The 15,145-nt window shown below is 50.0% G+C and overlaps 1 protein-coding gene across 8 annotated transcripts in view; it reads left to right on the top strand.

Moving 5' to 3' along the window:
* Positions 1-15,145, top strand: part of EXOC7 (exocyst complex component 7) — a 69,967-nt gene that overhangs the window by 16,877 nt on the left and 37,945 nt on the right. The window contains exons 5-9 of one of the 8 annotated variants that reach the window (XM_040434665.1): positions 5,078-5,300; positions 5,920-6,087; positions 8,413-8,424; positions 9,706-9,798; positions 10,776-10,844. In XM_040434665.1, coding sequence (XP_040290599.1) covers positions 5,078-5,300; positions 5,920-6,087; positions 8,413-8,424; positions 9,706-9,798; positions 10,776-10,844 — 565 coding nt within the window. Of the gene's footprint in view, positions 1-5,077; positions 5,301-5,919; positions 6,088-8,409; positions 8,425-9,705; positions 9,799-10,775; positions 10,845-15,145 lie in introns of all 8 variants that reach the window. The other 7 variants (XM_040434664.1, XM_040434662.1, XM_040434659.1 and 4 more) reach the window with 7 other exon arrangements.

The raw sequence follows: 15,145 nt of genomic DNA, 5'->3' as shown, positions 1-15,145 counted from the left end.
GTCCCTCCGGCACTGGACCCACCTCTTGAAGGGGCGCCCAGTCAGAATCCAGTCGGACCATGCCACGGCTGTCGCGTACATCAACCACCAGGGGGGTACACGCAGCCTCGCGGTGATGCGGGAATCTGCCGAGATCTTACGGTTGGCGGAAGCCCATGTATTGGCAATTTCAGCGATCTACATCCCGGGGGTGGAAAACTGGACTGCGGATTTCCTCAGCAGGACCACGATAGATCTGGGCGAGTGGTCCCTCCACCCGGAAGTATTCGAGGCGGTCTGTCTCCGATGGGGTCGCCCCGACGTTGACTTGATGGCCTCAAGGCTCAATCGGAAACTTCCAACCTTCCTTTCCCGCGCAAGGGATCCAGAAGCTTACGGCGCGGACGCTCTGATCTCCTCTTGGCAGGGGTTCTCCCTCCTTTATGTGTTTCCCCTCCTGCCCAGGGTTCTACGGAAAATCAGGATGGAGAGTGTGGCGGAACTCGCCTCCCCACTGGGCATTGGAGAGGCCTGGCTACCCGCCTCCTACCTACTGACTATGGCCCCTGGTGAATTTGTACGTTAAATGCAATTTGGGCATGTGGTATTGTATATTGCTGCTACTGGCCCTTTGGGGGGCCATCCGTGGACATGTTATGACTTTTGGGAGCGTTGCCCTTTGGGACTGTGTAGCAGATTGCATTCAGGCTGTCTTAAATATTATGTGTGTTATTATGGGTTCGGTTAAATTGTATTGCTGTGTGTTGTGGACTGTATATATCTTGCTCTGGCTGTAATGTTTGCTATGTTACAGGCATGGCTGTTCTGTGCCTCTTCTCCTCCCCCTTTTTCCTGTCCCATTGTTTCCCCAGCAATGTGTTTGTCGCAGGGACACTGGGAGACCAGTTTAAACCAGCTGCTCTGTCCCTCCTCAATCTCCCATCAGCCCTTGCTATTGTCTGGCCCCACCCTTCCTTGTACCAGAGTCCTCCTAGGTGCCCTATTGTATGTAAATGACGCTGTTGGGGGGTTTAAAGTAGGTGTGCTGTGTCTAAATAAAGTCAGTTCCTGTTTTAACCCTCAAGGTGAAGTGTTGTCTCATTCTTGGGGGAGGATTTATTGCATGCTGTCCCAGTTTGACTGCTAGGAGTGTAAACCTATTCGTATGGTTTCCTATTCAACTGTCTACAGCATTCATATGCTTGAGAGGATTTATATGCTTCTTCGGTTCGGTGATTGTGGTGTCTGCCAGAGTGCTTGGAAACCTCAGGAAAACGCTAGGAGCATCCGTCAACGGAGGTACTCAGTCGGGGTGCCAGGTGATCCGTTACAGAGGGCATTCCGACGATCCTCATCCCCCCAGATTGGCCCCGTCGCGCGTGGTATGCAGACCTCGTTCTTTTTCTGGGAGACGTCCCTTGGTCTCTGCCGCTCAGAGACGACCTGCTTTCGCAGGGACCGGTCTTCCATCAGCATTTAAGGTCTCTTCGTTTGACGGAGTGGCCATTGAGACCGCCATTCTAAAGCGAAGAGGTTTTTCAGGTGGATGTTATCCGCACTATGATTCAGGCTAGGAAGCCTGCTTCTTCCAGGATCTATTACAGGACCTGGAGGTCCTTCCTGGGTTTCTGTGAAAACCGAACCATTCCTCCTCTTCGTTTTTCTCTCCCCGCGATCCTGTCCTTTCTTCAATCAGGGTTGGACCTTGGTTTGAGCCTTAGCTCTTTGAAGGGTCAGGTCTCGGCGCTTTCTATTTTTTTTCCATCACCCTCTGGCCCCCCTCGGGCCTGTAAGGACTTTTCTTCAGGGAGTGGCACATACGGTTCCTCCGTACCGTCCTCCGTTGCCACCTTGGGATCTGAATTTAGTCCTCCTAGAGCTCCAGGCTTCCCCCTTTGAGCCTCTACGGGAGATTTCTCTCCGACTCCTGTCCTGGAAGGTGGTTTTCCTTGTGGCTATTACTTCCATCAGACGGGTGTCTGAGTTGGCGGCCCTTTCTTGTAGAGAACCCTTCCTGGTTCTTCATAAGGATAAAGCGGTTCTCCGGCCTGTTCCTTCCTTTCTTCCGAAGGTGGTCTCCAACTTCCATATGAACGAGGAGATTGTCCTTCCCTCTCCTCGCACCCTAAGGAACGGGAGTTGCATCACTGAGATGTTGTCAGAGCTCTTAGGATCTATTTAGCATCCTCCGCTCCCTTCCGCCGTACGGACTCCCTTTTTGTCATTCCGGAGGGTCCTCGCAGAGGGTTGGCGGCCTCCAAGGTGACCATCGCACGTTGGTTTCGGGCTGTGATTGCGGAGGCTTACCGCGCCCGAGACAGAGTTCCGCCCTTAGGTGTCACGGCTCACTCCACCAGAGCGGTGGGCGCATCTTGGGCTCGGAGGAATCGCACTTCGGTTGCACAGTTGTGTAAGGCGGCTACTTGCTCCTCCTTACATACCTTTACAAGATTTTACAAGGTGCATACTTATGCATCGGCGGACGCTGACTTGGGCCACTTGGTCTTGCAGGCGGCAGTTTCCTAGATGCCTCCAGGGACGATGTTTCCATGGGGCTGTGGTTTTTTCCCTCCCTTTGGACTGCTTGTGGACGTCCCACGGTTCCTGTGTCCCCAATGAATATGGGTGAGAAAAGGAGATTTTTGTATAACTTACCAGTAAAATCTCTATCTCGCTCTTCATTGGGGGACAAAGCACCCACCCAGTATTGTTGTTTGACCATAGTTGTGGCTGTTCTGGTTGGAACCCCATTGGGTTTTCGACATGGTTGGTGTCCCATATTTTTTCTTAGTTGGCTTGCTTTTCTCCTACTGCTTGTACACAAACTGAAGCTCTCTCTCCAGGCTGGAGGGGGTATAGCTGCCAGGGGAGGAGCTAACAGCTTTATCTAGTGTCAACGCCTCCTAGAGGACATAGCTATACCCACGGTTCCTGTGTCCCCCAATGAAGAGCGAGAAAGAGATTTTACTGGTAAGTTATACAAAAATCTCCTTTTCTGAGACCTTTTTACTGATGACCTAGTAGCGGCACGGCTTTCTTGCGGCTTTTCCTAGGCAACGTCGGTCACATGGCCTACAGTGTTGAGTTTTGGAGTACCGCACTCCGTTTTGGTTCACTGGTGCCTGCAAGGACTTGTTTAGTCACACTCCAATAATAGAAAAATTGCAGCACACAGTTTTTCTTGTTGCTTATTAAATTTTAATTTTTATCACATGATCAAAATTCCAGTGCAAATTTCACAGCTTTAATGTATAGAAGAAAATGACCAGAGGTTTCGGCCTGTCACGGCCTTCTTCAGTGGTCTTAAATCTACAAAAATAATAATGTATATTTGTATGAGTCACAAAATACATGCATCGAGATCTTGGTTAGGTGAAAAAAATTGTAAGAGAGAATTTTTGTATATACATGTACATTGAACATAGGGGAAGAAATTATATACAAAGAGCATAATATAAAAACAATTGACAGTTTGTTGCAATCTGAGAGTGAACACAATGTTGCTAGCGATTATGGTTTGAATCAATAGAATTTAAAACGGTGCTATAGGTAAATAGGTTTGTGCATGTAATACATTCCAGTGCCATAATTGCACACATGGGATATCGCCCAACCTAGGACACATTTGCACTAGTGACCAGACATGTAGGATTAATGATCCACCTAGTGGGTCAGGGGATCATATAGAGTATGTGTATATATGAATATATGGGGTCAGTGCATTGTGTCATCGGCTGGGCAGCCCCCTGGGTGCAAATAGTTTGACCATTATAGAAAGATCATACGATAGATAATACTACTGCCGGGTATATCCTGAGCAACCTAATCAAGCATAGAAAAACATAATATTGGACCTCATATTGTAGAAAACAAACACCGGGTTAAGATCCTGTAATTACCTTAGGTGCTGTGTTTCAGGGGGTATTGCGCTGGATGCACCGGACGCACGCTGGCTGAGCGCCTTTTAAAGTGGCGAAGGACGCCACTACTCTATTGGTCACGAGGTGTATCCGGGTCACGTGACGCTGGTGGAGCGTGCGTGCGTTCCATCTGCGTGTCAGGTACGCAGGCTGGCCGTCCACTCTTTATAACAGAGAATGTATTACATGCACAAACCCCTTTTTACCTATAGCACCGTTTTAAATTCTATTGATTCAAACCATAATCGCTGGCAACATCGTGTTCACTCTCAGATTGCAACAAACTGTCAATTGTTTTTATATTATGCTCTTTGTATATAATTTCTTCCCCTATGTTCAATGTACATGTATATACTAAAATTTTCTCTTACAATTTTTTTCACCTAACCAAGATCTCGATGCATGTATTTTGTGACTCATACAAATATACATTATTATTTTTGTAGATTTAAGACCACTGAAGAAGGCCGTGACAGGCCGAAACGTCTGGTCATTTTCTTCTATACATTAAAGCTGTGAAATTTGCACTGGAATTTTGATCATGTGATAAAAATTAAAATTTAATAAGCAACAAGAAAAACTGTGTGCTGCAATTTTTCTATTATTGGTCACATGGCCTAGGCACAGCTTAGCCCCATTGACGTGAAAGAGACTCTGCTATGTACGACATTGTGCTTGGTGAGCTGAAAGAAGCTGGTGAACTGTGAGCGCCGGTGCCTTCTCGAACAGGGTGTCGGACCTCCACTGATCAGATACTGATGGCCTATTTAGAGGATAAGCTAAGAGCTGACTCTTAGCTTAGTGAAGCAGGCACAAGCAGGAGCCCACTCTGCTCAGCTAATCCTGGCATAGCACATTGTTACAGGGTACCCATGTGCTATACCAGGATGTAATAAACCTCGGGGTGCACAGGCAGGTGCGTTGTGTCCTCATTGAGAAAATGTGTTCTCCGTACACCGCTGAGAAGTCAGTGGTGTGGAGAAAAGTAGATTTTAAGAGCACAGTACGTGCGCTTTAGGGAGGGAAGAATGTAATAAAAATACAAAAAACATTAATAAAGTATATTAGAAAAAGTATTATTATGGCATTAGGGACATGTTAACAAAAAATGTATTCAAAAGTTTAGTTACTATTGAACTTTTTTCTGTACTGGTGACACAGCTTGCTAACCTTTGCAGAAATCGCTATTTGAAAAAGGTAAAGATTCCCTGGACGGCGAGTTCCGGAACCTCCTGCAGAGGCACAGTAAGCCGGTTCCTCCTATTCTTATCCTGGACCTGATCGGTACAGATGAGGAGATTGAGGGACAGGAGGAAGGGGTGCTGGAGCACCTTCCAGAGGGGATCCTGCAGGACGTTATACGCATCTCTCAGTGGTTGGTGGAATACGGGAGGAACCAAGGTGAGGAAATGGTTCTGTGTATAGTGACCCTTGACATTTTTAGGTGATTATTTTTTTCTTTTTCTTCCTACAATGTCTGTTAGATTAATGTTTTAAAACCTAATGGTTGTTCTGAGGTAGAGATGCATTTACCTGCAGCAATTATCCCTTCCGCATCGATCGTTCATCAAAAAATACAGATTTATTGTTTGCTGGTGGCACATCCATGTTTACACAGGACTACGTGCTGCCAACAAATGATTTTATGTGCCTCCTAAAATATGCGATCACTTGATGAAAGAGCAGGGGATTGCTGACACCTTTATACAGGGTAATTATCAGGACTGAGCATTCATACAAGCGCTCGTTTACAATAATTATCCCAATCCTCGGCCCTTGTAAAAGGTCCTTTAGCCTATGTTTATAGGTACCACTTATATTTAGGCTTTGGATAGTATAATTATATGCACTGTATGGGGCTGACACCACACAGAACAGCACATGTCAGGCTGCCCTGATGGATATGCCCTATGGTTGTGATGTGGAGGAATTAGGATAACACCACCACTTACTGCTGTCATATTTTCCAGTTTTGAGTGTATGATAAAAAAAATATATTTATGTCTCATTCTTCTTCCAGACTTCATGAATGTATATTGCCAGATTCGCTCCAGCCAACTGGACCGATCTATTAAAGGTCTCAAAGAGCATTTCCGAAAGAACAGCTCTTCCTCTGGCGTTCCTTATTCTCCCGCTGTGCAAAACAAGAGGAAGGACACTCCGACCAAGAAACCGGCCAAGAGACCAGGTCAGACCGGAAATCTACAATGCTGGGAAGTTAGTGGTCAAAGGGGTTGTCCGGGTTTAAAGGTGACTTATCCCCTTCTTCACCCAGGCAGCCCCTCTGAGTCGAGCATCGGAGCATTTCATTCTCTGATGCTCTCCCTTGCCCTGTGCTAAATCGCGCAAAGCAAGGGCTTTTTCAGTAGATCCGGGGACGTACCAGGTCTCTGCTAGGCGGAGGCTTCCGCCTAGCAGTGAGTCGGGAGAAGTCACTGGCCCTAATGGGTGTGCTTTAGTGGTGCCCTAGCCTGTAAAACAGGCTAGGGCAGCACTAAAGTCCACCCATTAGTGACGGTGATGTCACCGGTACCACTGCTAGGCAGAAGCCTCCAACTAGCAGTCTAAGCTTGTAAACAAAAAAGCTTTTGCCCTATACATCGCAGGGCAAGGGAGCACATCGGAGCATGGGTGAAGAAGGAGATATGTCTGAGTTCAGCTCTGAACCTGGACAACCCCTTTAAATCCCTCTGTGCAGGATTGGGCAGCATAGTCGGAATGATTGGCATATCTACTAAGGAGACTGGTGATCCATCCCTTGCCAGAGCTGAACTCTTATGCATGTAGGTCCCCGATGAGCTATACTACCCTTCTCGTTCTATCCCATTAATCTGATGACATTCTCTGCCCTTTCCTAGGCTCGCTCATTTCTGTGCCCACTTGTGTAGGTTCACACTGAATATAAGACCAGCAGGGTTTATCACCATTACTAGAATACCTTGATCTTACTCATCACAGAAAATATAATTAAAGGGGTATTTCCTCTTAAGCATTTGTGGCATATCCACAGAATGTACAATAAATACCTGATGCTGTGCGCATCCGTATGTCCGTTCCACGGCCCTGTAGAAAAAAAAAGTCCTATTCTTGTCGGTTTTGCAGCCAAGTGTAGTATATTTCTGCAGGAGTAACAAAAAAAATGGCGGCAGACACTCTGCTGGAATACTTGTTTTGGGGATCCGCGATTTGTGGGTCGCAAAACATGTATGTACATGAGCCTTAAAGGGTTTCTATCACCTCGTTTTGACATAATTAGCTATCAGACACTAGCGATCCGCTAGTGTCTGCTCTACCAAACAATGCTATTATAATACCTATGTGTGCAGCCGTTTGCCTAAAAAACAAACTTTTATTAATATGCTAATGAGCCTCTAGCTGCTATGGGGGCGACTTTTCAGCACCTAGAGGCTCGGTCTACTCACATTGTATGCCGCCCCGCTCGTCCGTTAAGCCCGCCCATCTCCTCTTGAATGCCATCCTCCATCTGAGCCAGCGGACGAATTCTCGCGCCTGCGCCGTGCGCGTCTGTATTCGGCGCAGGCGCAGTGAATGTCTGGCCGCTGCCTGCACAGACATCTCGGTCATCGGCGCAGGCGCAGTGGAGATGTCTGTGCAGGGAGCGGTCAGACATTCACTGCGCCTGCGCTGAATACAGACTCGCACGGCGCAGGCGCGAGAATTCGTCCGCTGGCTCAGGCGCGAGAATTCGTCCGCTGGCTCAGAGGGAGGATGGCATTCAAGAGGAGATGGGCGGGCTGGAGGGACGCGCTGGGCGGCATTTTGTGTGAGTAGACCGAGCCTCTAGGTGCTGAAAAGACGCCCCCATAGCATCTAGAGGCTCATTAGCATATTAATTTATATAATTAATATTAGTTTGTTTTTTAGGCAAACGGCTGCACACAAAGGTATTATAATAGCATTGTTTGGTAGAGCAGACACTAGCGGATCGCTAGTGTCTGATAGCTAATTATGTCAAAATGAGGTGATAGAAACCCTTTAAAGGGGTATTCCAGTAACAACAAGTTAGTTCCTATTCATTAGATATGAGATAACTGTTAGATTGGTGGGGGTCTGACCACTGGGACCTCCACTGATCCATGACTGAGGTCCTGTGTCCCCCTGTATGAATGGAATGGTTGTCAAGCATGCAAGCTGCCGCTCTGACAGTCTCATAGAGATTGGATGGAGCATCAGTGCACCTGCTTGACTGTCGCCCTATTTAAACAGGGGACATGGGACGCCCATTCTCATTATTGGGTGGGTCCCAGTGGTCAGACCCCCGCTGATCTAACAGTTCCAATGCATAGGGGATAACTTATTGTAACTGGAATACCCCTTTAATGCTCAAGATGAAAATACCTCTTGCATGTGGTTTATCCTTCCTGAACCCTATCATTTACGTCTTCATACAAGTTTCAGTTCACCATCAATAAGAAGTATTTCCCATCTTTTCCCCCTGCTGGGGTATAATGACTCGGTTATTTCCTCTCTTGTATGTCCCGACGACAAGCAGTCTTCATGCCAGGTAAAAAGAAGCCGTGCACAAGCGCCAGCATTAACACGCATCACACATACGTGAAGGTGTTTGCAGTCTCTTAACACGCTAGAGATGATGTATAACTCTGCTTCCAGCCCGCTTCTCTGTCTAAATAATCCGAGCGTCGCTGCTGCCTTTATGTTGCTGCATACCATGGTAGTCAGCCATGGGTACAAAGCTATTACGGGCATCAGATGGCATCCAGCTGGATGGCAGTGGTACAGTACCTATTGGATGCTGTCATGTCATGCAGTTCCCTGCAGAATACTGTTACCTCAGTGCAATGTCTCATGTATACTGTCATTAATGTTACATCTTGTGTTGTCTGCCTGCAGCCTCCCCAGAGTAACGGCTGCTCCGTGTGTCCGGGGTTCAGGGTGGGAGACAAGTATTTCCCTTTCCTGTCTTGCTGTCCATTACTTGGTGGTGGATCTGCTGCAAATCTAATGAACTCTGGGTGTATTCTGTGTCCAAGGCATGCTGGTAATCTGCCGCAAGACTAAGCGTATCAGAAATGTCGGCCAACGCCATTTTCTGTGCCGTCAAATCTAATCTAAGAAAATAACAGCATTGGTCTTAAGGGTGTCATCAAGCCAAAATATCGGAAAAGGTATAGTGACTCCAATTTCCTACCTAACACTCGAGAGAGTTGCATTTGTTGCTACTTATGCAACTCCCTAGAGGTGGTGATACACATTAGACGAAGCTTGGGGGGTTCCGACCCCCTCTATGCCTGAGAATGAAGTGGACACAGCGCTGCGGCGCTCTCCCAGCCTTTCTCTGCACAGTGGTGCTTGACCATCTGCTGCTGCACAGCTCCATTGAAGTGAATGAGGCTGGGTGCAGCCGGGTGGCCCGGAGCGCAGCCGTGCAGGGGACAACAGGGGCGAGAGTACTCCCTACAGCTCCTTCATTCTCAGTGTTAGTGGGGATCCCAATACCCACTGATCATAAAGCGATGCCATATCCTAGCAATATGGCATCACTTTAGGAGACGGGCACACTTTGGATCTGATATATTTCGGCTTGAAAACAATAAAAATGTTTAAATCTTCTTGTTTGTAGATGTATCAGCATGCTGTGGGGAGCAGTCCCTCTAACACCATTGTACATGATCCTAACTCGCAGGGTGAACGCACCTTTCTAATCTCCCCAACCCCAGAGCTTTTTCATCTGTGTTTTGGTGTTTGGATATCTTCTGCTCATTCTCCAAGATTTTTTCCCTCCCCTGTTGCTCTTCTCTTCTTCCCGCTCTCCTCTTGGTGACAGGCACTATCCGAAAGGCTCAAAATCTCCTCAAACAGTACTCCCAGTACGGGCTTGATGGGAAAAAGGGAGGGTCCGGCCTCGGCGTCCTTGAAGGTAAATGCAGATGATCAAAATCTTACTTACTTTACTTTTCTTGGTGTGACTCTTAAATTGGTGGCAGGAACCCAAAGTGCTTCTCCACGGGATCTGACATCTCTCCTCACAAGTGTGTTTTCAGTCACGCATTTTCCCAAAAATTACAATTCAGGGGCTGATTTTCAGGGGACTCTGTTGTGCTGTTCCTCTGTTGCATCTCCTGGAAGTGTATGCATCAACGGACAACCTTCTCCTTGCCAATCTGGCACGTCTCTATAAAGTCTGACGTGCTCAGTACTGATTGGACTGTGTAGGGTTATGCCCCATTGACAAGGAGAAAGGCAGCGGCCGTTTGTAAATGTATTCATAGATTTCCAGGAGGGATAACGGAGAAGCAACACTATAGAGAGTTCTAAGAAAAGATGCTCCAGAATAGTGTTGAGCGAACTTGTGTTTTAAGTTCGGCGTCTAAAGTTCGGCTTATCGAAGTATCTCGTTATGGATTCCGCTACCACGGACCATAACGGAATTTAGAATCCATAACGGGATACTTCGATAACCCGAACCCGAACTTTAGACGCCGAACTTAAAACACAAGTTCGCTCAACACTACTCCAGAATTGTTATTGGATGGGGAATGCAAGTATGTACTAAAACAGAAATGTCAGGAGAGGGGATGGCTGCTAACTAAATGCAGGCTACATCCTTCTGACAAAACCTGTACTATTTTATTTTTCTACTACGTAATGGAGTATATTATTACTTCGTGGATTATGTCTCACATCGGATGGCATTAGCTCTTGAGGTTAGAATATAAGCTGGATAGAAGAATGTAGCCTGTATGTCTTTGGGTTGCACTTGGTTTGTGTGAGGAGCATCTATAGATCCTTCCCCTTGCTGGACCTTTTTCTCTTTCGGACACCGGACAACCACTCTGCGTGGCACAGGCCTCAGCGTGGAGTACTGGTAACGCTCTCCCCCTAAATACGTATTAGGTAATGAACAAGATTCACGTAGCAGATACCACGGAGATGCTGTGGGGGAGAAACACGGTACAACGTTAGGTGAGTACTGGCTCCCTTGGTGATGGGTATTCCTTTACGTCTGAAATAGATTTATGCCGCAGAATACAGTAGCAGCAAAAGTGGAATTTTTCCATGCAGAGATGAGATCGAGTTGCAATGTGGATTTTTAGAGACGTCTTAATCTTTGCCGGGGATTTTGACCCCTTGTAGAGTGGTGAAATCCGCCGCAGAGCTACAGCACAATCCGCATGTCGCACTTTTGCTGTCGATTCACTGCGGAATTTTCTGCTGCCTTTGGACCAACCTTTGGGCAGGTCCTTAGGGGATTGAATTGATGCGCATTTTACCGTGGATTTACACAGGTAAAACCTACAGTGGATTACATTACCAAGCAAGTGGATGAGATTTTTAAAAAACGTATTGGAAATTTTCTGCATGGAAATTGACCCTGGGGTGAAGATTTTAAAGGCTACCGAGGCATTGTTTATTTATGATTGTGTTTTACTCATTTTGGGCTAAAAATCTTTTTCTCGCCCATATTCCTTGGGGGACACAGGAAACCATGGGTATAGCTCTGCTCTCTAGGAGGCGTGACACTAAGTGAAAGCTGTAAGCCCCTCCTCCATCAGCTATACCCTTCAGCCTGGAGAAGAGACTGCCAGTTTTTGCTTAGTGTCCAAGGAGGCAAGACACCCCCTGCTTATGCAGGGTTGTTTTCCTATGATTTTTTTTTTTTGCGTTATTTGTTGTTTTTAATTCGATTTTTTTTCTACCTACAGGGACAACAGAGGCGTATTAGACCCCTCTGTTTCTCCCGGGGTTGAGTTGCGCCAGTGCCGGTAATTCCGCACTGCCGCCTCCCCCACAGAAGACAAGGTGGACCAGGGCAGCCTCGCTCCCCTGCGTCTCGCCAGCTCAGGGTCGCCCGCACGCCAAGTCCCTCCCCCGGCTTCCTGCCACTGCGGTGCCAGGAGCTGAAGGGGCGACCCCCGCTGGATGGACTGAGGGCGAAGACAGCGTATGGTGAGAGTGGCTGCTCCAGCCTCCCCTTCCTCCCTCCCACCGCTGCTACATCCCCCATGGCCGCTGCTACATCCCCCATGGCCACTGCTACATGGCCACTGCTACATCGCCCGCCCCCCCCCCCGGGCATATCGGGACCGTTACCGGGCAGGGGAGTTTATCTGGGCAAGTCCTTGGCAGGGCGCGGCGGGGGCCGCTTACTTGGCGTGAACGGCGCCATTTCATCTTGGCCGGCACTTCATCACCTTGGGGGTTAAAATCATTTTGCCGCGCGCGGCTCTGCTTCTTCTTCAGCGCGGCAGAGGGGGGGCGGAGCTTCCTACATGCGCTACGCTACTTCCGGTTTCATCGGGCTCCACTTCTCAGTGCTGCGTGGAATCCTCTCTGCCGTGCGATCCTGAAGCCATTCATCTCCGTGCTGCTGCCTCTCCTCCACAGCCTCCTCAGTCTGTTCCCCTTACCGCTGCCGCTTCCATCATCCGGGTCTGGTAGGACTGTTAACCCCCTCCGTGCCACCACTTTTCTTTGGGGTCTCCCACTTTAAGTGCAACATCTTTTTTCCACCATGTCAGACCCTTCTGCAGCCGCCAAGCCTTGGTACCATGCCTGTACTGCTTGTAGGGAACCCTTTCCCCGGGGGCAGTCTGATCCGCACTGTACTGCATGCCGAGCTCCACCGCAGCCTCAGTCGCCCGCTGTGTCGCTCCCTGCTTCCTCTGACCCGCCTGACTGGGCTAGATCCCTGTCCCAGGCCGTGGAAAGCCTCACTCATGTCGTGGGCCGCCTAATAGACAGGCCACCTACCCCCCAGGACGCCTCTGTCGCGCCCTCCGGTCCACTGCTTCTGCCGCTGCAGCGGGTTCACTCTCTCTTAGTGACCCCTCCCGAGCTAGGCACTCTCAGAAGCGTATTAGAGTAGAGCGAGCCTCCTCCTCTGAGGCCTCACTCTCCCCGCCACGCGTGCGCACCCAGACGGGCCTCTCCTCTCCAAAGGATTCGCTCTCTGAAGGTGAATTGGCGGTTTCAGATTTGGAAATGGACTCGGCCCTGCCGTCCAAGCTAGCCTCAGCGATGGGTCAACTCATCTCTGATATTCGTGACACCTTTAAGGTGCAGGATGACCCCCCTAGCTCTGACGCAGCTAGCGTCTCCTTTATCAGACCCAGGCAGGCCTCAAAAGTCTTTCCAATCCACTCTGATTTCTCCTCTGTGGTGTCTAAGGCTTGGGCTCGCCCGGACGCCCGTTTTGTCAACCCCAAGAAGCTGGACATTTGCTATCCTTTTCCAGCCGATGTCGTGGCCACATGGTCTTCCCCACCCAAGGTGGACCCCCCTGTGGCCCGGCTGTCAAAGAACACGGCCATCCCTGTTCCCGACGGGTCCTCTCTTCAGTCAGCGGAGGACCGTCGCATGGAGACCCTTTCCAAGGGCATTTTTGCTGCCTCCGGTTCTGCTCTCAGACCGGTTTTTGCCTCTGCTTGGGCAGGGAAAGCAATCTCTGCTTGGGGTGCGCAGCTGGAACAGGAGTTGGACTCGGACGTCCCCATCCAGGACCTACGTTCCTTGGCCCAGCTTATTATTCGGGCCGGGAATTTTGTTTGTGAGGCCTCCCTTGATGCGGGAGCCCTTATTGCACGCTCCTCCGCCCTGGCAGTTTCCGTCAGGAGGGAGCTCTGGCTGAAGGTTTGGAAAGCGGACGCTGCCTCCAAACGTTCCTTGGCGGGGCTACCGTTTGCGGGTTCCCGCCTTTTCGGGGTCCGCCTAGACGAACTTATTTCGGAGGCCATCTTCCCATCTTCCTCAACCCCAAGCCAGGGGCGCCCCCCGCGGACGCCCTGGTGCGTCTCGTTTTCGGTCCTCCCGCAGGGCCTCTGGGGCTCCCACCACAGCTGCCGCTTCGGCTCCTCCCCAGGATAAGCGTAGGAAGCCGTTTTTTCGGGCGCAGCCCTCCTGGCGCAAGCCGCAGGCTGCCCGCACACCCGCAGCAAAGCAGTCCTCTGCCTGAAGGCGCGCCCCCACCCACCCGGGTGGGGGGCCGGCTCCTCCTTTTCAGGGACGTCTGGATGGCTCACGTCTCCGACGCCTGGGCCCTCGAAATTGTGTCCTCCGGATACAAAATCGAATTTGCATCCTTCCCTCCAGATCGGTTCTTTCGCTCCCGCCCGCCGCGGGACCCGAAAAGCGCGGCTGCGTTCTCCGCGGCCGTTCAAGCCTTACTGGACAGGTGGGTGATTACCCCCGTTCCTCTAGAGGAAAGGTTCCAAGGGTTCTACTCGAACCTCTTTGTAGTTCCCAAGAAGGGAGGTTCGGTGCGGCCCATTTTGGACCTCAAAAAGCTCAACTGTTATCTCCTCCTTCGACGGTTTCGGATGGAGTCCCTCCGTTCCGCGGTGGCTTCCCTGGAGCAGGGAGATTTCATGTCTTCCATCGATATACAGGATGCCTACCTCCATGTTCCGGTAGCCCGGTGTCACCATCGCTTCCTCCGATTCGCCGTGGGGGACCTCCACTTCCAATTTGTCGCCCTTCCCTTTGGGCTGGCAACAGCCCCCCGGGTGTTCACCAAGGTCCTGGCCCCGGTTTTGGCCTTACTCCGTTCCAGGGGTGTTTTTCTGCTACCGTACTTGGACGATATCCTCATCAAGGCTCCGTCCCTTTCTCAAGCGGTTGCCAGCGTGGATCTCACTCTAGAGACTCTGGCGAGGTTCGGTTGGGTCATCAACTTCCCCAAGTCCTCCCTTCCCCCCTCCAGACAACTAGTATTCCTGGGAATGCTTTTAGACACAGGAGCGGCGGAGGTACGTCTTCCCTCGGAAAAACGTCTGATCCTCCGTGGGGCGGTTCGGGGTCTCCTTCTCCACCGTCGACCGTCCTTCCGCTTCTGCATGCGGGTCTTGGGGCAGATGGTTGCCTGCTTCGAGGCGATCCCATTTGCGCAGTTTCACTCCCGCCCTCTCCAACGGGCGATCCTCTCCTCCTGGGACAAATCGCCGGAGTCTCTGGATCATCCCTTCCATCTATCGCCTCCGGTGCGGTCTTCTCTCCGCTGGTGGTTACAGTCCCCTCTTCTGGGCAGGTCCTTTCTGCCACTCAACTGGTTGGTGGTTACAACCGATGCCAGTCTCTTGGGCTGGGGAGGCGTGTTTCCTCCCCGATCCGTCCAGGGCATTTGGTCTCCATCGGAGTCCAAACTCTCGATCAATGTCCTGGAGCTGAGAGCGGCCCTTCTGTCTCTACGACACTGGACTCATCTGCTGAAGGGTCATCCAGTTCGTGTACAATCGGACAACGCCACGGCTGTGGCGTACATAAACCAC

This window comes from Bufo bufo, chromosome 6, assembly GCF_905171765.1.
Source record: "Bufo bufo chromosome 6, aBufBuf1.1, whole genome shotgun sequence".
NCBI classification, from domain to species: domain Eukaryota; kingdom Metazoa; phylum Chordata; class Amphibia; order Anura; family Bufonidae; genus Bufo; species Bufo bufo.
Note: the sequence above shows the minus strand (reverse complement) of the source record. Positions and strands in the feature narration are given on the sequence as shown.